At 46.9% G+C, this 27685-nt stretch overlaps 1 protein-coding gene across 1 annotated transcript in view; it reads left to right on the plus strand.

The window, feature by feature from the left end:
• Positions 1 to 27685, plus strand: part of ASCC1 (activating signal cointegrator 1 complex subunit 1) — a 38803-nt gene that overhangs the window by 1036 nt on the left and 10082 nt on the right. Inside the window, exons 2-9 of the mRNA XM_067299702.1 lie at positions 1173 to 1308; positions 2735 to 2834; positions 3762 to 3859; positions 5367 to 5545; positions 13442 to 13578; positions 15769 to 15888; positions 19814 to 19938; positions 21875 to 21954. Of these exons, the coding sequence (XP_067155803.1) occupies positions 1200 to 1308; positions 2735 to 2834; positions 3762 to 3859; positions 5367 to 5545; positions 13442 to 13578; positions 15769 to 15888; positions 19814 to 19938; positions 21875 to 21954 (948 nt within the window). The 5' untranslated portion in view covers positions 1173 to 1199. The remainder of the gene's footprint in view (positions 1 to 1172; positions 1309 to 2734; positions 2835 to 3761; positions 3860 to 5366; positions 5546 to 13441; positions 13579 to 15768; positions 15889 to 19813; positions 19939 to 21874; positions 21955 to 27685) is intronic.

Consider the following 27685-nt stretch of genomic DNA (forward strand, 5'->3'; position numbering starts at 1 on the left):
AAAGCGCTGCGTAAGCTTTAAACAGTTCAAGGACCACATGATGCAACATGTTAAGGTGTTGCAGAGTGCTGTATTAGGCTTAAATCATTTTCAGTGTTTTTAATATCTTTAAGGGATGGATTCATGGGAACACAGTGATGGCTTATCCTTCTCTAGGCCATTACAAAGCAGATCCCATGGGCAGGTAAAGCAGCTCTATAAAGCTGTTTTATTTTGCCTGAGCTGTGCGAAGTAGCACAGCTGTACCCAGGAGTTTCTCCCTTTCTCCGCTGTTCCCACCTTTCCACGCAGTTCGCTTTGTTCTGCAGGTGCATGTGTGTGCCCTTGCCCACCCCCCCCCCATGCGTTTAGGATTTTGGCAGATGGAGATGTGGCAATTAAAGGATTAACCAGCCCCAGCTGTCTTCCCCACTCCTCTCCCATTTCAAAGTGACCCTTTTCAGATGTTTGGGGCTTGAGCCATGGTTTCTATCAGGGAAGAGGGGTGGTCTCCTGGGGTGTGAGAAGGTGGGAGTACTCAGCATCTCTGATAAAAAGGGGGGGGGGGTGCCTCTCTAAATGGAGATAAGCTGAGAGTGGCTGGGGCTATGTTTTTGGAGAAACTGGTGCAAGATGACAGATCCTGTGAAAGAGGTCAGTGTGCTGGCGGATTCCTTGTAAAAGGCTATAGCATCTTTCATCTGCAGCTGAAACTTCACCTCTGAAAAATAATGAGGAGAAGAAACTGTCCAGAATCTGGAATGATATTAAATGGCACATCTAACTGAGATGGCAGTGAGTTTTAATTAAAACTTGCGAGTTTCAGAGAGAGTGGCGATCAGTTGCTGACCTTGTTGTGGGGGGCAAATCCGATGCTTTGTTACACTTCTTATGTTGCTTAAATTTCCCATTTTTAATTAATTGTGTTTTCTGAGTTGACAAAGAGCATGCTTGTAAGTTCTGAGAAAATTAATCTCCTGACTGAGTCACATAAGTTCTGGCAAGGTACTGCGTTTCTGAAATCACTCATACATACACATAAAAAGAGTTACTGCTCTTCTGGAAGTAGCTCAGTCTTTACTGCTGACCTCCCTCCTTGCTTCCCTGATGCCCTTCAGAAATTATCTATGGGGAAACCTCAGAATTTACCTTTTTTTGGTATAAGCTGGTAGAGCTATCTTTCTTTTTTGTAGCGTGCCATCCTTAGGAAGAGGAGCGCCATGGATGTTCTGCGTCCCACCCTGATAAGGATCGGGGGAAGAATTTACAGGAAGAATCTCATTCAAGAACAGGCCTACCAGCCTGAAGAGGAAGAGGATTTCTGTGCAGGTAAAGAATGATGCATGGGGGTGACCATGGTGGTATGAGGGCATACTACAGATGGGGAATCTGCACTGGAGACAAAGGGGACACAGCAAACTCTCGGTGTTGCTCTGAGGACCTCCTTATGGGCACAAGGACCTGCCTCTACAGAGTACTGAGATGTTAGTGAGGTAGACAAATGCTTTGCATTAGTCCCGGATGATCTTGCTGACTGAAGAGAGGACACAGTCCTGATTACCTAATACTGGTTTGAGTGACTGTGCTACTGACTACTAGTTTTGTTTTCTGACTGTGAAAGAGATCCACTTAAAAAAAAAAAAAGTTTGTAGATCTGTTTTCCCTGGGTCCCTGCACTGTAATTCTTTTCAGTAGTGGGTTAGTGAGGGAGTACAGGCAACCTGCACAAACTGAAACACAGGAACTTCTGCCTGGGCAGCCTGCTCTAGGTGACCCAGCTTGAGCGGGGGGGTTGGACTAGATGGTCTCCAGAGGCCCCTTCCAACCACAGCTATTCTGTGACTTGCAGATGCAGTGGGACTAAAGGCCACTCGCTAGAGGTCCTCTGTCCTTGCACTGTTTGCCCATTAAAAAGCTGACTTCTTACAATGTGGCTTTCAGGGGGCGTTGCCTATTTTTATGGCAGATTTGTTTCTGTTCTGATTTGACTTACTTCATCTTTCTGCCTGTGTATTATATTTGTTGTAGCTCTGCGTGAGTTCTTGCGGGCATAGAAAGGTCAGCTGTTATTTTTTTTAAATAGAAAGGGTTGCTGTGTTTTCTCCCTTCCACCCTGCTCTTCAGTAGATTGAACAAAGCTCTAATAAGTTGCTTGCCACCAAAATCCGTCTCTATCTATGCTGTGAAGGAGATAGCAACCCCTTCCTCTTTCTGAGGAAATCGTGTTTGGTCTTAGCAGGCATGACTGAATGGCTCACGGATGAAAAGTTTGCCTTTAATTGGCCCTTGCAGAGGGTGTGAGAATTCCCCTGTCTTCCTAAACATTACACGTGCTGCACTTGAACCCTTGAACCAAAACTTTCAATCTACGCCTTCTATTTTTATTCCTTTGTGACTTTAAAGTCCTGCTGCATTCTCTGAATGGGCTGGTGGCTTCCACCCTGCCAGGAGAGCAGTGCATGACTTGGAAGAGGGCACTCCAACCAGGGAGTTGTACAAATTAGAGCCAAGAGAAAACCTGGGCTGTAACTACTACTTTCCTATGCCTCCAAGCCTGGCAGATTTAGAAGCAGTCATTACATTTTTCAGAGCTGGTAGTAAGGTGAAATAAAAAGCAGTTAGCTGCCACTAAGGGGAGTCCGTTTGTTCCTTTATTTAACCTTGGGAAAAGATGACTGTGAGACTACTGTCTTGTATAAAGCACTGCCAAACTTTATAAAGGTTGTAAAAGGTTTGTTGTTTTTTTTTCTGGTAGGCCCTGGTGACTGTGCAGATGAACCATGTGATGCCTTTGTGGTGGAAGAGACCGAGAAAGGCTTCCAGTGCAGAGTGGAGGTTCCCAGTCTGCTTTACAAGTGAGCCTATGTGTTTCTGGCTTATCTGCGTGGCCTCTGGCTGAGAAAGTATTTGTGTGCAGAATATTTTTTGAGATCGGGGCAGGTGCCAGATCTCTGAGATGTATTCCATTTGTGAATGTCCTGTGTTTGGGAGGAGAAAAATGACAATGCCTTTCTAGTGCAGTTGTGCCACGTTGACTCTTAGCCTTTGCTGTGACGGAGACAGCAGGTGGTGCTTTCTTGCTGGTAGGAGAGTTTTTGAGCATCTCTTCCCTTGAACATAAAAACATCAGGGAGGATGGAAGAAGGGAAGGAAGAATTGGGATGAGCAGCCTGGCAGGGGGAGATTGTGAAAGCTTTGAGAAAGCACACCCAACTGGAATTGATTATTGACTCAAATCTGATGTCCACTGGGAAGCCTGTAGTGGAGTTCAAAGCTTTATCTAGTTATTTTTGACAGTTTTGTTGGTACGACAGTGTTACTGAAATGTAGAAAAAAAAGAAAGGTATTCTGTTGTGTGTTTGGATGACAAATGACCACCTTGAACAAAGCACAAGCCAGAAAAAGTGCAGTTAGTTCTTCCTCGTCTGGGTCAAATGGAATAACCCAGATGATGAGTGTGCAGTGACAGGAAGTGCTGGGAAGAGCTGTCGAGGCCCGACTCGTTTTAACTTAAGCAGGTTGTTAGCCACAGCTCAACATCATCCTGTGGTCCTGGGCCGGTTCTACGCAGAGTCCCAGGAGTGGCCCCTGTGCCAGGACCGGGTCCTGCGTGTGGAGCTGAGCCCGTGCATCCCTGTAGCACTGAGATGCGGAGTTCTGGGGCACCTAGCCTGGCTGCCTGGGGCCAGCTCAGGCCATGGTTAATCTTCTACCTGGGCACACTTGATGGAGAGCGGAGCAGTGCAGTTGTGTGAGTGACTCCTGCACCTTTATGCCTTTAGGTACATAATTGGGAAGAAGGGAGAGACCAAGAAGAGACTAGAAACAGAGACTCGAACCTCAATCAGTATTCCCAGGCCTGGAGTGGAGGGAGAAATTGGTGAGTTTTAACATACCCAAAATGATTGTTCTCTCATCGGCTCTCCTGCAGGCGTGTCACTGACTCACTTTATGGCCCTGGGAAAATCACTTCAGCTTTCTCCTGAATTTATTTTTCCTGTCTATAGACTCTCATAAAGCAGTGTAAGATTTTGGATTAAAAATATGCTATTTTAAGCAATGAATAGTCTTGCTGAAGTGTCTTCTGTGCCTTAAATGACTGCCTTAAGAATTTTGGGCCCAAATGTGTTTTTTTTTTCCTTTTTTTTTTCTTTTTTTTTTAACTTTTATTATTACCATATATAATATTGCTATTAATGAGGAGCTGTAATATACATCCAGAAAGAGAAATTGCCATGTTGTGTATTTATACATGAAATAAATATCATTTTCTTTAATATGAGAAGTATTTTGGTGACGTTGCTGCTTTTCTGGCGTTGCTGCTTGATCCTTACGGTGCGAGCAGGCCTTCGTGTACCATATGTTCCTTCTAGTTGCTTCCAGTGACTTAAAAAGAAAGAAGGCATTGCTCGTAAGGGCTGGTCCGTGTGGATTTCTGCCTAAGTGGATATCCTGAGGGTTCCTTACACACATTATGGTGATAATTGTTACAGTGCAGAGTTACGTTCATGACAGAGCTGCGGGGAAGAAGTGACTGGGGGAATCTGACTGTCTTGCTGCACAAGAATGTGCTAGTGCTTCTCAATAAGTGGGTCTTGACTTCCCCCTGAGAACCGTGAAGGACTATCAGGAAGGTTGAGAGACGCTGAAAACATGGAATAATGGGAAGCAAAGAAAATCTTGCTTCTTGCAGTTCTTTCCTTTCAAACTCAAGTGTTCTCTGTTTGGGGCCTTGAAGTGCAAGCACAAACGATATAGGCCATCTTGATCTCTGATAGATTTTCTTCTTCGCTTTGACTAAGAGACTGCCTTTATGAAAACTTAAAATAATTCTCTAGAAATCTGAAGAGCCGCTGAAGTGATAGACTCAGCGTATTGTTTTTTAGACATGCAGAGCTGACTTTCTTGAGAACAGAGGGATACCTTTTGATGGCATCATCCTGTCTTTACACAGGAAAGCACAGCCGTGTCAGGTATTTTAAGTCAAGCAGGGAGTTTGGCAAGATTTCTCTCTGCACAGTCGGGGGTTTTAGTTCCTATCTCTTCTTTAGCGAGCCCTGGGCTAATAGTCGAGAGGTGCTGTTGTGCGGGTTATTGTAATTCCCTCCTGGCCTCTCCATATCTTTCTATCCTGTAGTCATTTAAAGGAAAATTGTGATTCAGATCAACCACGGGGGCAGTGACGCCATAGATAACTATCCAGGAGGACAAATAGTCCTACCGTCACAGTATCCTACAATTGGTATTTTAAAATGCACAGATCAGTATCATGCAAAATCACAATCCATTTAATTACTTTTTATTTTGCATGGACATGGGAGTAAGGTGTCACTGTTTTACCTGTAGCTTCAGGAAAGCCAGACAGATATTGCTTTGCTTTCTTGTAGTGATTACAGGACAGCAGCGCGGTGGTGTCATCTCGGCCCGGACACGTATTGATGTTCTTCTTGAGAGCTTCCGGAAGAAGCAGCCCTTCACACACTTCCTGTCCTTTGCTCTCAACCAGCCCGTAATTCAGGAGAAGTTTCTGCAGTTCAGGGAGGAAGTATTGGAGAAATGCTCAAAGGTAAGGATCCATGAAAGAACTGAAATCAAGTGGAAGCCCTTCAGCAGGGTGTTGTTTTCATTTATTGAGGTAGCTCTTTGGTGTTTACCTTCAAGGCCGCATTACCTTTCCTAGCAAGGTATTTTTAACAGGCTTTTTACTTAACTTGGTGGATATACTGTGAATTTATTGAATGCTATTATGAAATCTTCCGGAATGTGGAATGGCTTAGTAAATTGTTAGTAAAATACTTTGTTCCCTGTAGAGTTTTTCCTAGGTGGGAAGATATTCTGAGATTCAAAAGGGGGGGTTGTTTTTAATATGAAAGCCACTAAATAATGTAGTGGACCTTTGTGCATTTTATATGATTTCTACATAACTGTAAAGTCAGGTGGGAATTCACAAGTTTGCAGTGTCTATCTCACTTTTCCTTTGGTTACTGACAATGAGTGAAGACGGGTGTCATTACTGGAGCTTAGCAAGAAACGACTTGGTAGCACATGCCATCTTGCAAACCTAATCACTTCCCTTCTTCCCCAGGAGACTGTGCTGACAGTCCCTCTGCTTGTCTTCAGATCTTATATTGGGAGCAGTAGGAAATAGGCATAGGGAAATGAAGAACAGAATGAAGTGAAAGTTGTGTATTCCCTATTTTATTTTAATGTGCTTCTCGTTTGACAGAAGTGGTATCTCAATGCACAGGGCCAGGCTGAGAAGAGGGAATGGTATTAAATTCCTCTGTCCTCTGAATGTGTTGGGAAGACTTCTCTAGGCAAGAGATGAGTTCCTCTGCTACAGCTGAAGGTTAGGTTGTGTCCCTGCAGTAGTGGTTTTGTGGGCTGATATTCTTACTCTTGTGCCTCTCACTTCTGTTTGCCCCTTTCAAAGGGGAAAATATAGTCTTGCAAATAGCAAAACTGAAGAAGTTTGGTTTCCTATGTCTTCATGCCTCGTGAGTGAATTATCTGATATCTAAGGAGATGCGAATTCTTGCTGAAGTTTTCGTGGTCACTTGCATGTGGTTGTCTGCTCTCTAGGAGCAGAACTGAGCTTGCTTTGCAGCCTTGTCTTTCCTGGCTGTACTGATTTGAGTCTCTCTTCTGCACCCAGCTGCCTACTTCCATGACGTCTTAGGAGCTTTTTGTCGCTGAGGTTTCTACCTGATGTTAAATATAGCCAAAATTGGCCAATAGATCCCGGAGTTAGCGAGCTGTGCAATGCCATGAGCGTTTGGCTAGGAGGATATCACTGTCTCAATCTTCTGTGCCCGTTAGCCAGAGCTCATTTAAAAAAAAGCCCCGAAGACAGGATTAGCCTGAGAAAGTGTTTGCTGGACAGAAAGAACTGAGGTGTGCAGCTGGCTTGGAGTGCAGTGAAGGCAGTGGTCCTTTCCGAGGTTGGTGATACCAGGCTTTGGGCGGGTGTCAGCGGTTGCTGGCTCCCTCTGTTGGTTGCTAGTTCCAGTGCTTGGCGGGGAATGCACCAAAGTCATGGGGAGAAAGGCAGCACGCTGGGGAGCCGGTGACTTCAGCGTGGGGCTCTTCAGTGGCTGTTCATGCGGTTACCCCTGAGCTGAGAGTGCTGCTTTGAGCCTGGTGTTCCTCTTCCCCTTAATCCCCTTCCAGCTGGGCTCGTGACTATTGCACAGTCTGTGACCGTCCTTTCTCTTGGTCTCCCTTGACCTGTCAGTCCTTTCAGACATGGCTGGCCCTGCTCTCCCTGAAGCCTTGGCATCCTGGACTCCGCCTCTCTGATCCTCTTCCTCTCTCTAGTTGTCTGTTGGCAGGTCCTGTGGATCTTTTTTGGCCCTCCCTGTGGACCTGTCTGCTGCTCAGGCCAGTAACCTTAGTGTCATCTTGTACATCTTGCTAGGTTTGTGCCTCCCGGTTGCCTCTGTGTCAGGTGAATCCTTTCAGCATGACATCTCTAAGGTGTAGCCTCTTTTATTTAATCTTTGCAGAAAATGCTATCATCCCCACTCTCATCTTGTGTCTTTATTCCTGTAACACGCTGACTTTCATGCAGGACTCGTTCTTTTCCTTTCAGAAGACCTTTTTCTTGCCTGCTGCTTTAGTCATATCTCTATGCATCCCTCCATTAGCCCAGCCTCTGCTCATGAGCGTACTTGCTCTCCAGGCCCCTCCTGCTCCGTCCCTGTCCTGTTGTTCATCTCTTGCTTGCTCTTAAGTGTCAGTTCACAACCCTGGTTAGGCAGCAATGCCAGTGTCTGTCATCCACTTGGAAACGCTTCCATGAAATCATCTTGGTGCTTTCCCCTGTGTTGTCATTCACATTCAGAAGAACATCTGCATGTTCTGGGATGCCTGGGAACCTCTGTAAACCTGCCCATGCTCCTTTGCCTAGAAGGCTACAGAAGCTCAAGTTTGGTCAGAGATGTGCTGAGACCAGTGCTGACCAGGCTATTCATGTTAATTTTTCCTCCTCTTGCCTTTCTGTCTATCTCTTATGCAGTTGTGTCTGAACAGCACCAAGTCCTTTAAGGCTTTGCTTCACGGCTGGGGATCTTGCAGTGTGGGTGTGCATGTAAGAAGACATTTCAGCCTAGCAACTAATTCTGGCTTTCAGTTACCTGTGACTTGAGCTGTATTCAAAGCCAGCACCTAGACGTGAATCTTTCTAATAGCGGTATAGCAATAACCCTGAGAGAGTGCAGGGCTCAGCCACAGCCCGCTTCTCACTGCAGCAAGGGGCTTTCGGGAATCTCCCGAAACAGTGTCAGCTGGAAGTGCCCTGTAGCAGGACATGCATGTGGGGGTGGAGGCAGGCGGGCTGGGGCTCTAGCTCCTGCTGTCCACACTGCGCCAGCGCAAGGCACCCTGGCCTGCGAGCTGCAGGGTCATGGTAGCGCTGCTCTGTGCCTGAGCTAGTGCCCTCTGCGTCTCGGGAGGGTCTCGAGTGTTCTTGGTACTCCCTGTATCAGCTCTAGCGTTTCCATTTTTAGTTTGAAACGTAGAATCCTGGCAGTGGCAGGTATTTGGAGGTTTGCATATGTATAGCCTAGGAGTGTATGGTGCTTTATTTTTCCACCGTTCCTCCTCCTGGCACTAGCAAAAGGGCTTCTAGATATATTGCTGCCTGTTAGTTCAAGGAGTATATTGCAGCCCCATATGTCTCTCAATCACTCCGCAGCCAGTAATGCCACTCTAATACCACTTTATGTCACAGCAGGGTCTGCTAGAAAGCACATCAGTAATGAAAAACAGTAATTCAAAACTGTGCCTCACAGAGCAATAAGAGAGCTTATAGATTTGTCCAAAGCAACGGGATTTCTCAGGATGCTTAAGGAAATCTGAACAGGTTTCAGCGATAGAAGCAGTGCGCTTCTCTTCCTGCTGCGATTTGCTGGTGCAAAACGTTGCAGAATTAGATAGACTCCAGTCTTTGAACGAAGCTCGTTAATAACGGTAAGAAAGGGAGAAGACCAGGTGCGTGCGTGTGTGTGTGAAGATTTCTTCTGGCCGTTGAGCATTTGTGAGGGACTCTGTCTCTCTAGAGCAGTTACCATGGCAACCATTCGTCTGTATTTTATAACATAGTGTTGTATTGGTGGGTATATGCTGTCTAACTTTTTTTTTTGTCTTTGAGACCTTTTATAAGGTGGACTTTGTGGAGAGATATGGAACACTTTCAGTGTCGTTTGAGGTATTGTATGGTCAGTGCAGCCACACAGTGAACCAGGGTTGAGGAGAGGCTCTTTTGGGGCTGATTTATTACAAATATTGAGATGTGGCTCACCTGAACAAGGTCAATACTGATGTGGCGCAGTGGGCGATCCAGATGACTGGATGACCTTGGAAGTCTCCTAGCACAGTCATATAGGTGTCAGAGCGAGGAAGACTGAAACGGTTGTCTGAATGTGCAGGTGGAAAAGGAAAGTGACTTTGGTTATGCAGTAATACTGCCATGAAAAATCGCAGTTGGGTCTTTCCAAGCTGTGCAAACACAGCATTTGCAGTCTTAGCAGGCTGCAGATGTAGCATGGAAAAGAAATACGATTGTCGTAATATATGGCAACCTGTAAATATCAAGCATTGCTAATGAGATATTATATTTCAGAGAGGAGGGGACAGAAGAGAGGAGGGGTTTTTCAGCCTGCAGTGCTTCAGTCAGTTCTGAGGAACTGCTGTTTGTCTGGCTTGCTCCTTTGTTTGTGGATCACGGTGGGAGAGGGCAAATTGCTGTAATGCAGTATCCTGCTATTAAGGAAAAATATCATAAGGTTGTCTGCGAATACTGGAAGCTCTTAGGACGGTATGAAGGATGCAACCAGGGAGAAAGAGCAAATGAGTCTGATCCTTTGTCTAGCCATGCAGAAGGCCTGAATTATGTTTTGGACTATGATTTCCCAACTGTGGTGTCTTAGATTTGCAGAGACAGTGTGCCTGAGCTTTGAAAAGAGAGGCTAGGGCTCCAAAGAAAACCCTTTCCATGCTCCATCTAAAGGAGGAGAGCAATGGTAGAAGTCCGAGTAGCAGGAGAGAGGAAAGAATTACTTTTTAAGGCTACCTGAGTGGAAGTGAGTTGCCCTCTTAATCTGTGGAATTAGAAAAACATTAGAAAAAGCCAGGCACTTGTCTTCTGCCATGAGTCTATTTCCATGTAGGAAATGACTAACTTATGGTGAAGGGAGGCTGTATGTTTGGAAGCCTGTTGAGTGTGTGTGGGTTGGTTTTTTTGTTTGTTTGTTTTCCTCCCCACAAAAGATCTGTTCAGGAAGCCTGAGATCAACTGTGCATCATAGACTAAAGGTGTGTTGCTACTGGAGCGTAGGTGCAAAGAAGAATTAAGCCTAACCATCAAAGGGTTAAACACCTTGTAATAACTGCAGCCTCAGTGTTTGAGAAAATAAATACAGCTTGCTTTCTGCCGGTGCCTGACTCTCATGTGCGTGCTGCTGCTTCAGTTCATAAAACCTGCAGTGGTTTTATGGTCGTGGAGGAAGGAGAACTTCCGTGACCTTATGGTTTTATCATCTGAGAAAGACAGCAGCCTTCTTGTTGCTCTGTCTCCCAAATTGCTCCTCCATTCCCTTGGTTTAGATCCTTGCAGGCTGTAAGCTCGCTAAGGTCTCCTGGTGGATCTGACAGTTGGTTTTTGACCGTGAGAGGGCAGTGTCTGGGAGAGAAGCACAAGCCAAAATGGACAGTTGTCACATACACATGATGCATAAAGGGAATATTCTCCTAAACTCAGGTTTGAACCGTGAGTTTTTGAGAGAGAGAAAGTCTGTTTTATGTATTTGTATCTGCCAGTAGGTTTCTGCAAGTTTGCGGCTTTCGGTTTCCCCTGTAGTATACGGGGGATTCCCTGCGGTGACACCTGGTCTTCCTTAATGTGGTGCCCTGCTTTTGCTAGGGCTGGAAGCCCCCCTGCGCTCCTCGCTGGGACTCGTGCTGCCAGAGGAGTGCCCGCTTTCCGCCTCGCAGAGGAGGAAACTGTGAGAGAAGAGTTGTTCCTGAGAGACCCGCGCAGAGCAAGGCTTAGATCCCAGGGGATCCCTGTGCCCATCTCCGACACTGGATCTCCTGTCTGCGGTTATGCGCTGGTGTAACTTACCCTGAGAGGCTTCCTTGGATGTTTGGAAGGAGTCCATAAAGCCCCAGAATCACGGTGTTGACGGGATCATGCCTCTTGGGCTCTTCCTCCCTGGATGAGGATACGATTTTCCTTAGCAGTAGCTGTGAGCATGTTCCTGGGCTCCGAGTCGCTGGTGTTTGGCCCTGCTGCTCCGGTGCAGAGGACTGGTATCACTGGGCAGTGCCGCTTGCCGTGAGGCGCCCAGGCAGCTGCTAACGGCAGATTGTGATCTGGGATTAGGACAAATGGGCTCAAGCTTTTGTGCATCTCGGCGAGCTGAATCCAGCCGTGAAGGGCTGCTAAGGCGGCTGCCGAAACGTCATCTTTTCCAGGGAGAGTCACCTCTGATGTAGCATCTGTTTTGTGCGGGCGAGATGTGGAATCTGTCAGCCCGTAAAAAAGTAGGGGTGTAAGGAGAGTTTTTAGGAGCTGTCTGAAATACTGGGGACTAAAGCGGGAAGATTATCTAGGTCTTGGCCTGTTCACCACGCACTGCTCTTCCCTGCTAATCTTCCCAGAAGAGGCAATGTGGCAGATGGAGGTGACGTGCCGTCACTTTGTCAGCCCTCAGCCCACGCTCAGGTGTTTGAAAGCTCAGGGGAAAATGCTGCTTTTGGGGCCGGTTGATATTTATAGTACAAATTGGGCTTGCTTTTTGCCCCATTCCCTGCTCCAAAAAAACAGGGCAGGGTTTTTGTGTTCTGACCTGTGAAGGACTTCCTCGTGACCGTACGCTGCCTTCATCGTCCGTGCGCGCTCTGGAAGTGACATCAGCTGGTTGTCCTTGACAAGAATAAATCGAACTTTCTCCCAGTTTCTGTTACCTGAGCTATTGTTTTGTGATGGGCCAAATATCCGCTAGCTACGGATACCATTCAAAAAAAAAAAAGACTGATGGAGAGAAATCATGTCCTGTCGCGCGTGCTAACAGCAGCATCAATTAGAGGGAATAAAAAGGCTTCTACTGCGGTTCTTTGAGCCTTGGTGGAGAGGGGACGGTGGGGAGAAGCGAGACGGCGAAGTCCCTCTTTACCCGTGCTGTTGACACGATGAAAGCAGTCAGTCTGTGTGCGTTTCAAGGCTGCTGCGTGGTTCTGGGATTTGCAACATCCAGGATACGATGAGCAATGAAACTATTAGCAGCAGCACAAGATGCGCGCATTCTATGTCTTCTGGGGACCACCAAGCTTTGCCAGCCGGTGGCTGCCGGAGCAAAGCCCCTGGGCTCTGTGCTGCAGGCTGCCTGCTCTCTAGTGCAACCCGTCAGCGCCGCTGTAAAGAAAGGGATGGATGTTGTCATTAGACATGAAAAATGCTGCATGAAATGTGAGGCTTTAAACTCTGACAGGCTGAGATACTGCCGTATTTAAACATCTGAAAGGTTTTATTTCAAACTCTGCAGCACAGGTGGAAACTTCAAAGCTGTCAGTCTGTCAGCGAACTTTTTGCAGACAGAGAAATGTTTCAGTGGCGTGGTAAGCAGGGTTGGCTTCTTTGGGAGTTAAAAGCAGAGGTTATTTAATACGCTGATGGGAAGTGGCCACTAAGTCGAAATAATTGTTTTAATATGGGTGTGTTAACCATCCTCAAGGTATTTTTATAAATACCCTAGAACAAAAGAGCCTCTTTCTTAAAGCTGAATATAACCGCTGCTCCACCTGGGAACAGTTCTTCCCCAGCAACAACACGTAGCTCTTGTTGTAAAGCGAATTTAAACTTAATTCATCTCGGCGAACTACAGAGCACATGGGAACAGGCAAAATGTAATTATCAGAGTTGGTATTAGCTGTGCTTGTGTTGTGAAGTACAACCTGTGTTTGGACAGGATTTAGAGACCGTATTGAGCTTGTCGCTACAGCCGACTCCAGCTTTACTGCGCAAAAAATGCACTTGCCGCAAGTTTCAAGTCTGCGCGGAGTTTCTCGCTGGTGCGGCGCAGTTGCCGCTGCCTGCTGTGGAAGTCTCCCCTCGAAAGGCCTCGCGAGTGAGGGCTGCTGCTCCTGTGTCCTGCGTTGCAGCCCGTCGCGGTGAACCCTGCCTCGGTGCGCAGGCGGCCGTTCAGCCAGTCCGCTGAAAAGGCAGGCAGCGAGCGTGTGTGTGTGTGTGTGTAGTGGTGGGCTGCGACTTGCCTGCTGGGCTGAGCTCGCCCGCTCACGAAGCCCCTGAACGCTTTGTCTCTCGTTTCAACTCGGCCAGTGATGTAGAGAGAAAAGGTTTGTTGCGTGCGACCGGGTGCCTCTTCTCTGTCATGTTTTTCCCTCTGATTAAGGGGTGTGCGTGCATGATGCCTCAATACCTGATTTATTGGTTGGTTTGTAGGATCACGGGGTCAGTAGCAGCCTGTTCCAGAATCCTGCAAAGCTGCACCTGACTCTTGGGACATTGGTACTCCTGAACGAACAAGAGATCCAGAAAGCGTGTGACCTCCTGCAGAGATGCAAAGAGGACTTTGTGGAGTAAGTGTTGCAAAGGGGGGTGATCACAAAGGGCACGCGTGGGGGAAAGAAGCAAGCCGTCCCTGACCGGGGAGAGGAAAGAGGAAAGCAGCTCAATAGCGAATCACAACTCTGCAGCCTAGAAATTTAGAAAAAGGCTGAAACATTTCAAATAGAAGCATCAAAAATCACTGAGCAATAGCAGAGAATGTAATTGTATTTTGTAGTTCTGCTCGAGCCCTCAGCACTGCCTGAAAACCTTCTCCAGTCATTTCCTTTTCTCACAGCAGGCCCGTTATTTTTGTGTGCAGATTTTTGCTGTTATTCCCTGCTTGCTGCAGAGCCAGGGGAGAGCACCATCACCTTCACGTGCTGCCTGCAATGGGCTCCAGCCTGCTGCCTCCCTCCTGCCTCAGAGCAGATGCTGAGGTGTCCTTGACATGCATTTCTTGATGCAGGGAGCTGTGTGCAGGGAAGCCAGCGTGAGCCATATGAGTAATTGGTCTGAAATGTTTGGTGATGCTCTAGGACTGTGGCTTTCTCATTGCCTTTTAACACTGAATTGCAGATGTTATGGTTTTAACTGTAAATGTGGTTGAATGACACTGTAATTAGCTTATCTCTGTACAGCTTAGAAATTGGAGATGGCCTGAGGGGCTGGTTTATTTATATATTTCCGCAAAGCCTTTGCATGTAGAACGCTTTCTTCATTTTTACCTCGGCACGTGAGGGTTTGGCCATGCTACCCCGGCTAATATCTGTGAGAATTAATGTATGGCCAAAATTTTCACCTCCTCCTCTAAAATTAAGGCTCCATTTTGTTCAGCTGTTAAACGGAAATGCGAGCGAGTTGGCAGTGGTAGGTCTGTCTGCAGTGCTGGGAAGTGCTGCCTTCCTCGTAAGTGGATTGAACTGAGACAGAGGAAATCCTTACCCACCGTTTCCTTGGGTGGAGGAGGAATCAACATTTGAATATAACCTTTAGGTTATTTCCCCTGCCAGTGCCAAATAAATATACTTTTTAAATTGATTTTAGGCTCCCATCCATCCACATACACCTTCATTGGTGCTCATTTACGTTTCTGCATGCAGGCAGTGCCATATGAAGGGAGATATGCCCTTGTTGCCCTTTTGTAGAATATGTGGCCTCACGCACTCATAAGCTCGCGTGCACTTGACCGCGCTAGTGCCAGTTTTCTTCCCAACAAATGTACTGGAAGAGGAAACCATGCTCTCTTTATCCCAGCTTGGAAACGTTACTAAAAACCTCCAAGGCAGGCTCAACAAAAGCGAGCAAGGTTAGAACAAAGTCACGCTCATATTGTTGACTCGTATTTATTACTTCTGCCTGCCCAGACACTCCCTGTACTTTCCATGAGACCTTGGAGTTAACCGAGACAACAACACTTACTCACAGGGAGCTCTCGCTGCAGCGCTCTGCCTCCCTGTGATGTTCTGGTGGTAAAGGCAAGGAGGCGGCGTGTTTGGAAGCAGATGCACTTCGCAGTGCGTTTGCAGGTGTGGGAGTACATATTGTATCATGCACACGTTTTGGGTTTTGCCTTCCTGCAAGAGTAGCTGGAGACAATTATAAAACGGTTCTTTTTACTTCCAGCATGTTTAAATGCATGTTGAAATAGACTTAACACTGCATTCAGGATTGAGTGCTTTTCCCAGTGAAATGAATGAACTGGAGACGTTGTGTCACAGTCAGTCTCTTTACAGGGAAGACAGGAGCTTCTCTGGAATGAGAAATTATACCATATTATTGCTGATGGGCTTTAAAAAAACTAAATAGAGATCTCTGCCTTGAGATGGCCTGTGAATACCATCAAGTTGACTTCACATATGTCCAAAACAGTAAAAGTATGGATTTAAAGGTTTTTACAGTATTTCTTGAGACAATGAGACATTAGCAGTTTTCAAGCTTTAGAAATTAGGGAAGCTTTTTTGTTTTAGGGATTTTTCAGTGCAAACAGCATTAAATAGGCAGAAAGAATTCCTCTGTGGAGTTCACTGCTCCATAGTGTCCATATAACAGTTAAGTTTCACTTAACCTCAAAGTTGTATTTAGCTATAGCAAAAAATATATTTATTTCATTCATTAGTAAAACCAAATATTTAGCATGTGCATGAAGAGTACTATGCCTTGTATTTCAAAAGCCAGTGTGTTGTTTTGTATTTTAACATCAGGGATTTCTTGCATTGCAGCCAAATTGCTGGAGGCAAACCCCTGACTGTGGAGGTGGCAGGGGTGGAATACATGAACGATGACCCTGCCATGACAGATGTCCTGTATGCAAAAGTCCACATGAAGGATGGCTCGGACAGGTGAGTTCCTCACGCTCCGCTCTTTCATTTCCCCTCAATGTGCGGAGGGTGCTAAGGCAGCAGTAACGGTGCACCAGAGAAACCCACCCCAGTTGGTGGGTACTGCTCACAGTTATTGGGCCAGTAGTCGGGAAGATTAAATCATTCTTGCTTCCTAACCCAGTTAAGTCTGTGATGTGTTTGCTCTTTAAATTGGTCACTGGTGGTGCTGCTGAAAGATGTCATTTGTTTCTGTAGCAGTATGTCGGATTGAATAATGGCATCGTGGCTCGCACAGCGATAAGATGGCCAAGGAGATGCTCCTGAGGTGACTTAGAATGCAGGACAACTTGGCCTCTGCTGCCTGGTTCCCAACCTGCAAACCAGATTAATCTGGGCAGCCTGACACATTCTGCAGCATTTAATTATTCTTAAAACCCAGTTACGCCAGAAGGCCCTCTGAAAAGTGTGGCTTGGTTATGGAGTTGTTGTTTTGTGTCTGTAAGCAGCCTGAAACGCTCACAGGGTGTGAAACGTCTGTCTTCAGAGTTGCTGGTGTTGAAGCTTGAAGCCTGGTTGATGCCAGTGTGTGTGTCTGTGCTGTTTGTCACTCTCACCGATGGTTTTAGCAAAAGACTCTACAAACGGTCTGTCCAGAGCTGAGTAGGATGCAGTGGTGTCTGGGCAACCTTCCTCCATCTCATTTTTGACAAAACCATCATCAGTGGCAGCATTTTCTTTTCTCTCTGGGCTTTCTCAAAGACTGTGGGGAAACGCAAGAACTGTTGTGCTCCTGTGCTATTGTTTGTGAGGTGAATGGGAAAAGGGGCAGAGGGGTGGAACAAGAAGAGCTTTAGCCTTCTTTCCTTCTGGTGGTGCTGCCCTCTCATCGTCTGGTCCCTTTGCCAGAGGACACTGGGGAGCTAGGAGGGGAGCCCAGAGCAGTGCAGCTGGAGGAGGGAGACTGAGCAGGGACCTGCTCAGGGAAGAAAGGATGTGTTCTGGCATCTCCTTTGCCCGAGGGCTGAGAAGACGAGGAGGGCCTTGTTTAAAACCTGCAGAAAACCACATTTTGGAGTCTATATTGCAGTAAGAGATCAGAAGTGGGATAAGAAAATGGGTGGGAAAATGTAAGAATTGCTGGTAGGCAGCACGAATTGAAATCTTCTTTTCCCCTTCTCGGCTCTTCCACTTCGAAGTCTATCCTGCCCTGAAAGAGATGAGATGAAACAGATGGGGAGGGTGGAGAACCACGACAAGCCAGACGCCAGCCAGGAGACAGAAAAGAAGTGCAGGCAGAAATAGGGAAGAAGCACTCGGAAAGATGAGACAGAGACAGACGTTGTATGATCCAAATGCCCTTTGCTGGGTTTCTTGTAGAAAGTGACCAAAGTGTCGGCTCTCAGAGCCGAGCTAGGGAGCTCTTTTTGCCTTACACACCTAGTTCCGGATCGTCTCTGAAGCGCAGTGCTTGCGAGTCTGCTTGCACATTTGAAAATAAGCCTGTGACCTGAGGGGCTGGTAGAGAAACCCTGTAGAGTGTAAGCAGGGACTAAAGTGGTGCAGTGATGTCTGCCTGGGTCTGTGGACAGCTTGAATTGTTACGTACTGACATTGCAGTCTGTGATCAGGATTTCAACCTTACCTGTTTTGCTGAGAACCTGTTTAGCATTAATGCTGGCAGAAAATGCTCACGTGCATGTGTGGGGTGGCAGAGCTGCTTTTGGCTGGGGAGAGAAATGGGATCCTCAAATCCACCTTGTCTTGAAACTGAAAATGGCCTCCACCCCTGAGATGCTCGTTACACAGGTCATGTCTCCTCCGTCCTCCACAGAGATCTGCTAGCTGAGGTCTTGGCCCAACCCAGATCTTGTGCTTTGCCTGGCACCTAAAGACCTCCAGACTTCTGTTTTGCAACACATCTTTTGCTTTTTGCATAACAGTGTGCTCAGAGAGGGTCACATGGTTGTAACTTTTTATCTTCAGCCCAGGCTGGTCCTGCCCTTACCTGTAAATTAATTCATCTCTCACAGCAGGATGAACTGGCACCTCTGTCCTAATATAGTCCCTTAGCTGGTAGCGAGAGTTCAGCAAACATTTAGTTTTGCAGAGGGGAAAGAAGATATTTTTATGTTGATTTAGAGCACTGAAAGTTTCTTTTGCTTCTGCTGAGACTCCAAGAGACAATGTGTTGGCCAAATAGTGATTATAAAGAAGGGATGAATGGAGATTCTTCCATAAAACTCTGCTTTGTTTTCCAGTCTGCTAGACAGATTACTGCTGAACTGCTCCGTGCACTTGCCTGCTAAAACCTGGGTGCTGTGTTTCAGTAGAGCTGCGCTTTGCTCGGGGAAATGGGCAAAGCAGGTAGAAATCACCGTTTCTCAGCTCAGGGTCAAGACTAGAAGAGAGCGGTGACCATGTGGTTTGCTGTGCTAGATCAGGTGGTTGCCACCAATGTTTGAGGTGTGCGCCTTCCTGTCTCATGCAAGATGTCTGGCTAGCTATTCTGAATGGTTCCTGGCATGGCCGAGGGGTGGAGTTTCTTCCTGATCTTCCGATAATCTTGATCAGTTTAAGCTATAAAGCAGGAGATTTGATTTACCCTGACTTAGCTTGCATAACTGCAGACAGTATTAGGGGATGGCAAGCCCTTCTGCACATATAATGGCTCAGACTGAGAGAGAGATCATGCTCTGATGCCTCCCACATGGCAAATAATTTCCATTATAATTCATTCTAATTTGTTTTATTTCCTTGATTAACTTTATAACGTAATAAAGCACCATTTTCACTTGAGCTATTCTCTGTTAATTTGTTTTAGTATTGTCTGTAATGATATTCATTTAATCTTTGTCATTGCTAATTTTAAAAATCACTGATGTAAAGCCAGAAAGTAAGTGGTAGAAATCCATGACAATCGGTAGTCTGCAAGCCTTGAAATTGTCCTGTGGCTGCTGGAAGCCCGTGGGGGGAAGCACAAAGCCCGCAGTGTTGTCCGAGCCAGCGTCCAGGGGCACAGCAGCGCTGGAGCCTCAGAGAAGCCGTGTCTCTGCCTTCCCCGTTGTAGCTGAGAAACCAAAGTGGTGGCACCTAGTGGAGTAAGAGTGCTGTCTAACTGCTCGGATGTGGTGAGAGGAGCCCAAATCCTACTTCACAGAGTAGTATGCTTCTGTCTCATTTCAGCAGATGGGAATCCACACTGTTGGTGTAGCACATCCGTGCTGGTTTTGGTAAGGCTGGGGCACTGCAGCTCACAGCAGCCACAGCTGCTTTCATCCCAGACCACAGCCAGACAAGAAGGTGGCAATGGTGCTCTGATTCTGCTTGCTCAGTAGCTCAGAAGGTAGAGCGTTGAGCAGGATGCGCCGCCTGGGTTTGTGCCCTCTGTCACCATGCTCTGGGTTCTCCTGGAAATGAAGCCGGTGACTGAGTTGCTTATTTGGGACAGAGAAGGTCTGAGCTCCGGCCCAGCACTCTTGCACTGTATAAATGGCAGCCCCTGAGCAGAGCAGATCCTCCTGGAGTCAAGGTGCCCAAGTCCCTCTGTGGGTCTGAGATTTTAGCACTTGTAAGGAGAATTGTATTATGTTTCATGGCAGTAGAAAGATGCATCCTTCAAGTTCCAATAACGTCTGTCTTTTCACTGTGAACAAACTCTCTGCTACGCTAACTTTGTCCTTCTTCGTGGCGTGTTTGCAGCAGAAGTGATCACCAAGTAAGCTTTGCAAAATAGCCAGAACTTTTTGCATTAGGACTGATTTGCCTGGCAGAATTCTGATTAGTTTTTTATCTTTCCATTAGAGGCTTGTTCAGTTTTCCCATGTGCATGCAGAGACTTCATTTCACACATGCTTCCCTCTCTGGCTGAAAAGTGAAAAGCTGACAACACGGGGGTTTCTCCTTGGTTTGCCTCGCTCTGTTCTTTCTCTTTTTGCCTTCGCAGATTGCAGGTGATAGCTGACAAACTGGTGGAACGGTTTGTGGCCTCCGGCCTGATGCTTAAAGAATGGGATAGAGTGAAACTCCATGCTACTGTCATGAACACTGTCTTCAGGAAAGATCCAAGTGGTGGGTATCCCTGATCCTTGCCACTACATGTATTTAAAGCAGCAAACTGAACAGGAGGTGCTTTGGCCAGTAGCTGTTGGCTTTTATGATATATATATATATATATATATATATATAATTTTTTTTTTATTTGCTTAATTTTGTGATTTTTCTTAATCTCAAAAATACTTACAAGATTGTAGGGGAAGGTCATTAAAGCAAACCCAAAGGAAAATGAAGAAGCCGTCAGAGCTGGCAAAAGCAGGCATGCTTTAAGTACTTTCTGGTCGCTTTGTAAGATTCTTTGTCTTAGCTACAAAAACCCTAGTAGCACTCACAGTATCTGGATCAGACGCATTCAGGTACCTCGTGAGGCCTTGGGCTCTCTCTGCCCCAACAGTAAATTGAAATTCAGTAACACCTTCGTGTGCTGTTCTGACCTTTAAGCAAGAAGAAAACGGGATCCTCTTTGGTCAAGTTAAAGATTGCCTGTCGCTTTTGGAACATGATTCCAGGGTCTCAAAGTACACTTTCTCGTTAAATCAGATTCAGACTGCTGTGAGGCTGAACATGAGCTGTTATTGAGTGTATATAGTGTCTGCTGTCTCTGCCAAAAGATTGTCTGCTCTAGCAGGCTGTAGCATCGTTCTTATCGCATTACTTATAAAGCAGCCTCAGATGCCTTGCGTTTAGGGAGGGGCTGTATATTGCAGCCTTGTTCTCCGTGTGCAAACATGCATATGCTCTGGCACTGGTGTGGGGTTTGCAGGCCTTAGCAGCATTGCACTAAAGCTTTTCATAGCTTTCTCTGGCACAGGGGGCTGCATGCACCGCCGAGAGGTTAGTCCGAGTGTTCTCCAGTTGCAGCCTCCGCGAGTCTCTGTGTGGACAGTGATAACAGCAGATTGTGTTGTGGTTTTCTGGGCACGCAGTGGCAGGCTCTGGGGATGGCTGCTACTGAAGTCAGATAAGCAGGAGAAATTCTGGAAAGGCAGGGTTTAGGGGTCTCAAATCGAGCCCTGAAAACCGGTGGAAGTGGAAGTCCAGCCCAAAGTGCTGGTGTTGCTCTCTGTTAGCTGAGGCATGTGGGCAGTAGCATCTAGTCTGACGGCGTTGTTCAGAGTACAGACACGTAATACCCGTGAGGCATTCAGGCACGGTGGTGAGAGCGTTATGCAGACGGCCACGGAAGTTGCTTTATATTCAATATTGTATTTGAATAGTGTGTTAGATGTGAGTGGGGCTTCATAGTTAATGCTGGAGATGAAAAAGAAATATTGAATACGTTCACCGAGTGAGGCAGGGATCCTGTGGAAAGAACAGATCATGTACTTAGGGTTTATGTATCAAAATCCAGCCATACCCTGGGGAAACTGATGTAAGATGTAGGCATTTGGCAGTTGCTCTAGGCGTGGATTACTGTTCTTGGTGTCTTCGTGTGTAGCTGTGTGCCCACCCTGCAGAAATACACATGCCGCATGTACATGGTGTGCAAGGATGCTTCCCGGAGCGGGCAGTGAAGATCTGTAGAGGTGCCGTTCAGAACGTGTTCAGCATTACGCTCACACGCTCCGTCTGGTTTTTGGGGCTGTTCCAGGCAATGCGAGCGCTTGTCGCTGCTGACTCGTACCCGGGCAGGATGTGGAATTTGGAATCAGCCAGAGAGAAGCAGATGTGTTGCACTGAGCCAGCAGCCCTAAAGAATCATCTTAGCGGTAGCTCTGATTTAGGGCGTTTCCTCCAGGTAACTTAGATGACCCTGACAGAGGCACCAATTCCTGTGTATTCGGCTGTGTTCTCTTAAAAATCAAAGTGGAAACGTTTTTGCACGAAGAATTGGGCAAAGGTGGTTTGTTAGCTGGCAGCAGTCTTTGGGGAGGGGTGGGTGGGGGGGAAGTACAGTACACATGGTTCTCCCTTCTGAAGCTCATTGTGGTGGTGGCTTTTCTCTTTACAGCTGAAGAGCGAAACAGTACAGTGACTGCTAAATCATCTTTCAAGGAACGGGAGTCTTTTAATGGCCGAAATATCCTCAAGGTCAGTATGAAATAATTAGGGGAATCAAGCCAGCTCTGGATACAGTGTAGCCAAAAGAGGTTGAAACACCTCTTTAAAACTGCTTTTGTCTTAAGCTGATGGGAGCTCCCGGAGGGGATCTGTTTTGAAAATAAACAATCTGGATCATTCATAATTGGGAGTATTACAGTATTTAACAGAAGCATTCTTAAAGCTGGCGAGGCTCAGATCAGGAGGATGTAGCACGAATGCTAAGTGGGTGTTCGTGTTGTCGTTTACTTCGCTCGTGTTTTACCCTGGAGACTCAGGCTTGTGTTGTTTCTCAGCCCACCAGAAAGGAGTACTTTGTTGCTCTTGTTCTACTCACTCATTATATATTTATGTCACTAAAACTGACTGCCACTTCGCATGCTATTTTTTGGGGGGAAAAAAAAACAAAAATCTTGCAATTGATTTGCTCGGTTTTACTCCAGAAGGGTAGCGGATAGTGGTAGGGAGTCCCACCAGCCAGGATCTGAGGGCTTGGCAGTGATCAGAGCGTAAGAAGGAAGATCCTCCAGACAGTGCAGGTGGGAAAGGCTTGAACCGGAGCATGCTGTAGCCTCCCAGGCTTTCCCAGCCAGGGCTGAGACTGCACTGCTGCTCTTCCAGATGGCAGTGTCAGACTGATGCTATATATGGTGCTTGGCCCCTGCAAGTGTCCAGAGAAAAAAGAAAAGCACAGAGAAATAGAAATGGAAAATAACATGGGCTGGTAGCAAATTTGAATCCTCATTGTGTGAGGGAAAGGGGTTTTGTTTGCAGGCGGCTCTGCGAGGGAGACGGGACAATGCTTTCATACATTTGGAAAATGATAGATGTTCTAGCCACAAATTGGCAGCAAAGATACACGAGTGAGGATGCAGGCTGCATGGAAGACGGAGAGCCCAGAAGGACTTTAGGGCATCAGAGGAGGGAAAGGGTGCGTTTTATTTGTGTTTACAGTTTTACTGTTTAATGTATTAGGTGTTGGATGTGTGGAGATGTAAAGATAAGGTGAGGAACTGGTTGATCTCCTCTGTATAGAGGACAAACAAAGGGACAAAATTAGGTTAAGCTCTCATTGCCCTCAAATGCCTGTGGGAGTGCAGTGTCATGACTCAGCATTGCCACACGTTGAGTGTTTGGTGCGAGACCGTGTTATTGCAAACTGAATCAGAGAAGCCACAGACATGGTGCTGTTCCTAATGCGAGCCGAGATTTTGGTTAGCTCCCGGTGTCTGCGAGCGGGCTCCAGAAGGAGAAGGTGGTATGTGTGATAAGCCCAGAGTGGCTGGAGGGACTTCGCTTTCAAGGCATATGTCCACATTTCACTTAGCTCTTTGGTCTTTTTGTATTTGTTCAATTTGTCCTCAGACTGTAGAGAGACATAAAATCAAACCATCCTTCCTTAATGCTCGTCATCCAAAAACGTGAACAATTCCAAAGGCATAACGATGCTCCCTCTACTGGTCGCACCACTTACGGTGCACGGCGGGGTCTGAGGATCTGTGGGTCTTGTGGTGTGTGGCACTTAGAAGCTGCAAAATGCAACCGCCCTACCTCAGTTGGCTATTTCTTATTCTGCTGCTCTCTGAAATATGAGCTGATGCATTTTTAAAACTCCTAATTGATTTTGTACTGATGTAGCCAGAAGAGCTGCTGGCTGTTTGGACTGTTGATAATTACTTCAAAGCATGTCTTGCTGCAAGAAATGTCATCCTTCTCTCCCACCTCCACTGCATTTCCTAACCTGCTCGCTTCATATTTCCCTTTGGTCTCCCACATGCCTGCAGCAGAACGCCCGTTGGCATTAATTAATTACGTGAGTCATAAATAGCTCCGGGCTTCTTAACAGAGGAGCCCAACCTCAGGCAGCCACTGATGCATTCTAGCATGACCTTGCAAGGATGTGCCAGTCCTCTCCCAGCCCCCTTCTATATACATTATTTATCTTCTTCTGTTCAGGGGGGTTGCCCTCTCGCAAAGTGGCTTCATTAACTTCTGCAATGGGATCTAAACGACAGGCTGTTAATGAACATGGCTGCAGTTAGGCAGGCTGGTTTGCGGGAGCCGTCCCCGTGTGCATGGCGCAACGTGCTGTGTGCGTGTTTCCAGACTCCGGTGCTCCGTAGTAGCTGTGTTGGGTGGCAGCGTTCCCGCTTGGCAAGCTGACAAAGCAAGGCTACTGGTAGGAGGCCGTCGTGTCAGAAAACTTGGTTTTAGCCGCTTTCATGGCTGTTGTGCAACTGAGACCATGCTACTCTTAAGCCAAAGTGGTCAACTTAGTTTAGCAGAGGGCAGGACCTGAAATATCAAAGCACAGCACGTGACGGAGATGCCTTGGCTTTGCTGTGCGAGTCTGAGGCTCCCGCGCGGTCACAGTTGATGCGTGCGTGCAGATGCACTGGCAGTACATGTTTGCTGATAGCATGCCTGCGTTACCCTCGGCTCCAGCTGGTATTTTGCTTTCAGCAGAAACTAATCAGAATTTTATTTAAAAATCCTTTGTTCTACCCATTCCGCAGAGTTAAACATGCCCTGCTATTTGTGCTAATAAATGGTTACACAGGCCGGTACCCTTCCCACACTGCTCAGAAAATAGATCCTGTAGGATGAGTTGCATTTGGGAGTTTAAATTACTTCTATCTTGAGGACTATCCATGAAAAAGGCTCCTCAGTCTAGTTGATTCTGAAAGCCCAGGAGAAGCCTGTGCCCAAGCAGCTGAGTGATTTGTGTCTCCCATGGAAGTGCTAGACGCTTTAACTTCATACTTGTCTCATCTAGTCCCAAGAAGCTGGGGATGCTTTATGAACCACTTCATACAGAACAGTACGTATTTTTTTCTAGGGTGGCTAGTCGGTTGACTCCTTTTGAACAACCAGGTCACGTACTAAGCTCCTGGCCCCACTGGGAGCAAAGTGGGACATCTCTTGGAGAGCAGACGGAGGGGGAAGCAATACGCAAGTGAAGGACAAGGGCAGCTCCTTCCCGGCGAGAGGAGGGTAGAGCCGCGCGTGTGGCCGGGCCTCGGGTAGGTGCTGGCGCAGCAGCCTCTCTGCCTTTCCTCCTGGATCGCAGCCGTGCCGCAGCCCTGCGTCACTGCTGCCAGGTGGGCAGCCCCTGCACGGAGGCAGCTGGGGCAGCTGCGTGCGTCTCCGGAGACACGGGTTGGCTGCCTCTAGGCTGAGACGTGGGTTTTTTTCCTTCCCTCCTCCCCCCCCCCATTAGTGAAAATACCAAAGCTGTGGCGAATGGGATGGCCGAAATACCAGACCACACATAGTTAAATAAATCCAAAGAACGGTGAAGGCAGAGCCTGGCCAAAATACTCTGCTATACTTCGAAAGGAAAGGAAAGCTTACAGTAGGAAGGAAACCACCTGGCCTCTCGCTGGGTTAGAACCAGATGGTTTTTAACTCAAGGTTTGGGGAGTAAAAGGGTGGCTCTTGCCACGCTCAAACAAGAGGGAAGGCAGTTTTGCGTAAGCAGAACGGTGAACCCTGCCGCTTAGCACAGAGGTGTGCGTGAACAGCTTACGAGATTAAAACTCGAGGGAGCAGCTGTTGAGGTACAGCAGTGCAAAGCCGCGTGTATTCGCCCCTGCGGCTGCCGGAGGAGGCGTAAAGCTGAGAGGGAAGAAGGGGAGCTGCTTGGTGGAGCGGTGACGCTTGCCTTGCACTGGCCAGCGATGGGAGCGGAGGGGCAGGGCAGCCGGCTGCAAACTGCTCTTGGAGGGCTTTTAGGACAGACAAGGCATCATTCAGTGAAGCTCCTTCTCTTTTGGGACCTCCGTACGGGGGATTAAATTATGGGGCCGTATCTGCTTTCACTTGCAGCAGGGGGAAAGTATGTTTCCTGAGTGATGCACAGAGGCAATGTGAAGAACAGATCGTAGCAAACAAATCTGATAGTTTTCTCTGGTATTGTTTTTATCTTGCTGAGCAAGGCTAGTGCAGAGCCTGTGGTATGTAGTGGTTCAGTTTAAGTAAGGCATTTGATGTGGTGCCGTATAGAAACCCTCAAAATACCCCAAACCCAACACTCAATAAAACAAATTAACATCTGACCCTAAGTAGTCACCTTGACCAATTCCTCTTTCGCATAAGGAACACCTTTTGTGTTCTGCAGTCGTTGGTATCTGGCCTTTTCTGTGTAACGAATTTAAGGAGACGGAGCCTTTTCCCATTGTATTTCTCAGCCAAGATGAAATCAAAAGGCCAAAGAATCCATATTAGGTGAGATTGAGACTGGCAAATGTCCAGAAAGGATGCGCAGGCTTTGTTACCCTCAGTGAGACGATAAAGGCATATATCCAAAGTAGGAATGGTAACTTGAAGAAGCTTATAAGGGGAGATGGCTGTTTGGAAAGCTTTGAGTTAAAATAGAGAGGAAAAAAAAAAATCTACTGGGTAAATACAGACTGAATAAGAGATTGTGGTGCAACATCATTGTATCAGAAATAAGCTAGTGCTTTCCTCACATAGGTTTTAAAGAAGAATCAAAGGCAAAAATGAAAGGCTGTAATGCCGCTTTGCAGAGGAGAGATTTTCACGTTCAGTTCTGATCCTGCCATTATTGAGGGACACTGGCATGACAGAGGGGCCTCAGCAGTGTGCAATTAGAGCGGCAGTGGGATGGGAAGATGTGACGGTTGAGCAGATGAGGCTGGAGATCAGCATTTGTATGATCTTGGAAATAGAGATTAAATTGGGGTTGCTGCGAAGATGCTTTCCTGTGAATGAGATTCTTCAAGAAAAAGACTTATTCACATTATTTGCATACAGTGAAACAGGAATCTGAAGTGGCAGTTGAGGAAATCAGATTAGACAATAGAGGGAAAATATCTTTTTTTGGAGTGTTTGGGCCATGGAGCAGAATGAAGAGGCGGCGTTGGAGGTATTCAGGAGGTTGCAGAAGGTTTGTGCTAACTCGCTTGCACGTGCCAGAGATCCTTTGCGTGACCTTAACAGTAAAGCAGAGAAGCCTCTCTCTTTCGGAGGTGCTCAGCAGCTCTCTGACTAATTTTAGCAGGAACTCTGAGTGCTGGCGGAGGGAGGATTTACTTGGAGGGTTTTAAAGTTCCCCGCTCCCCTCGGCCCCTCCAGGTAGTGCCCCTGGGCGCGTGGAAGGCCGGGACCCAGTGTGTTAAGTGCAATAGAAAGAACACGTTGATTAGTAAAAGTAGGCAGTTCATCCCAAAGGTGCTTTGGCCCTTGTGCCGGATAATTTCCTGGGTCTGCCTGAATTAATTTACTGGCTCCATAGATGGGCTCCTCATCTCGGTGTTTCTGGGAGAATAGCTGGTAGGTAACATCGGTGGCAGCTCCGTGTCCTAGCATCCGGATATGTCGAGCCTCCTGGCATCTCTGCAGCAGAACCAAAGCCCAGCTCTCTTAAAAACCATAAAAGGGACTGCTAGGAGCCACGGGGATGAGGCTTCTTTTAAGAAATGCAGTGGCTGATTATTAATTTCCTTAAATAAGTTGTACTGTAAATCCCTCATGTGTGAGGAGTAGCGGGGCATGGGAAGTTAGCAGAGCCTGAAATGTGCTGCTTTTTTTATTCTTGCCTGAAAGATGTGCAAAAATCCAGTAACCTCCAAATGTCCCGCTTGTATTTGTTTCTTAGTTTGCAGAGTGCCTTTCACCATAGCAACTAGGGTTTGATTTCTACAAGCGCATGAATTTTCATAGAGCTGGGAGGGGGACCCGAAACCCTGAGCTAAAGAGG

The sequence above is a fragment of the Apteryx mantelli genome, chromosome 7 (genome assembly GCF_036417845.1).
Source record: "Apteryx mantelli isolate bAptMan1 chromosome 7, bAptMan1.hap1, whole genome shotgun sequence".
In the NCBI taxonomy this organism is placed as follows: Eukaryota; Metazoa; Chordata; class Aves; order Apterygiformes; family Apterygidae; genus Apteryx; species Apteryx mantelli.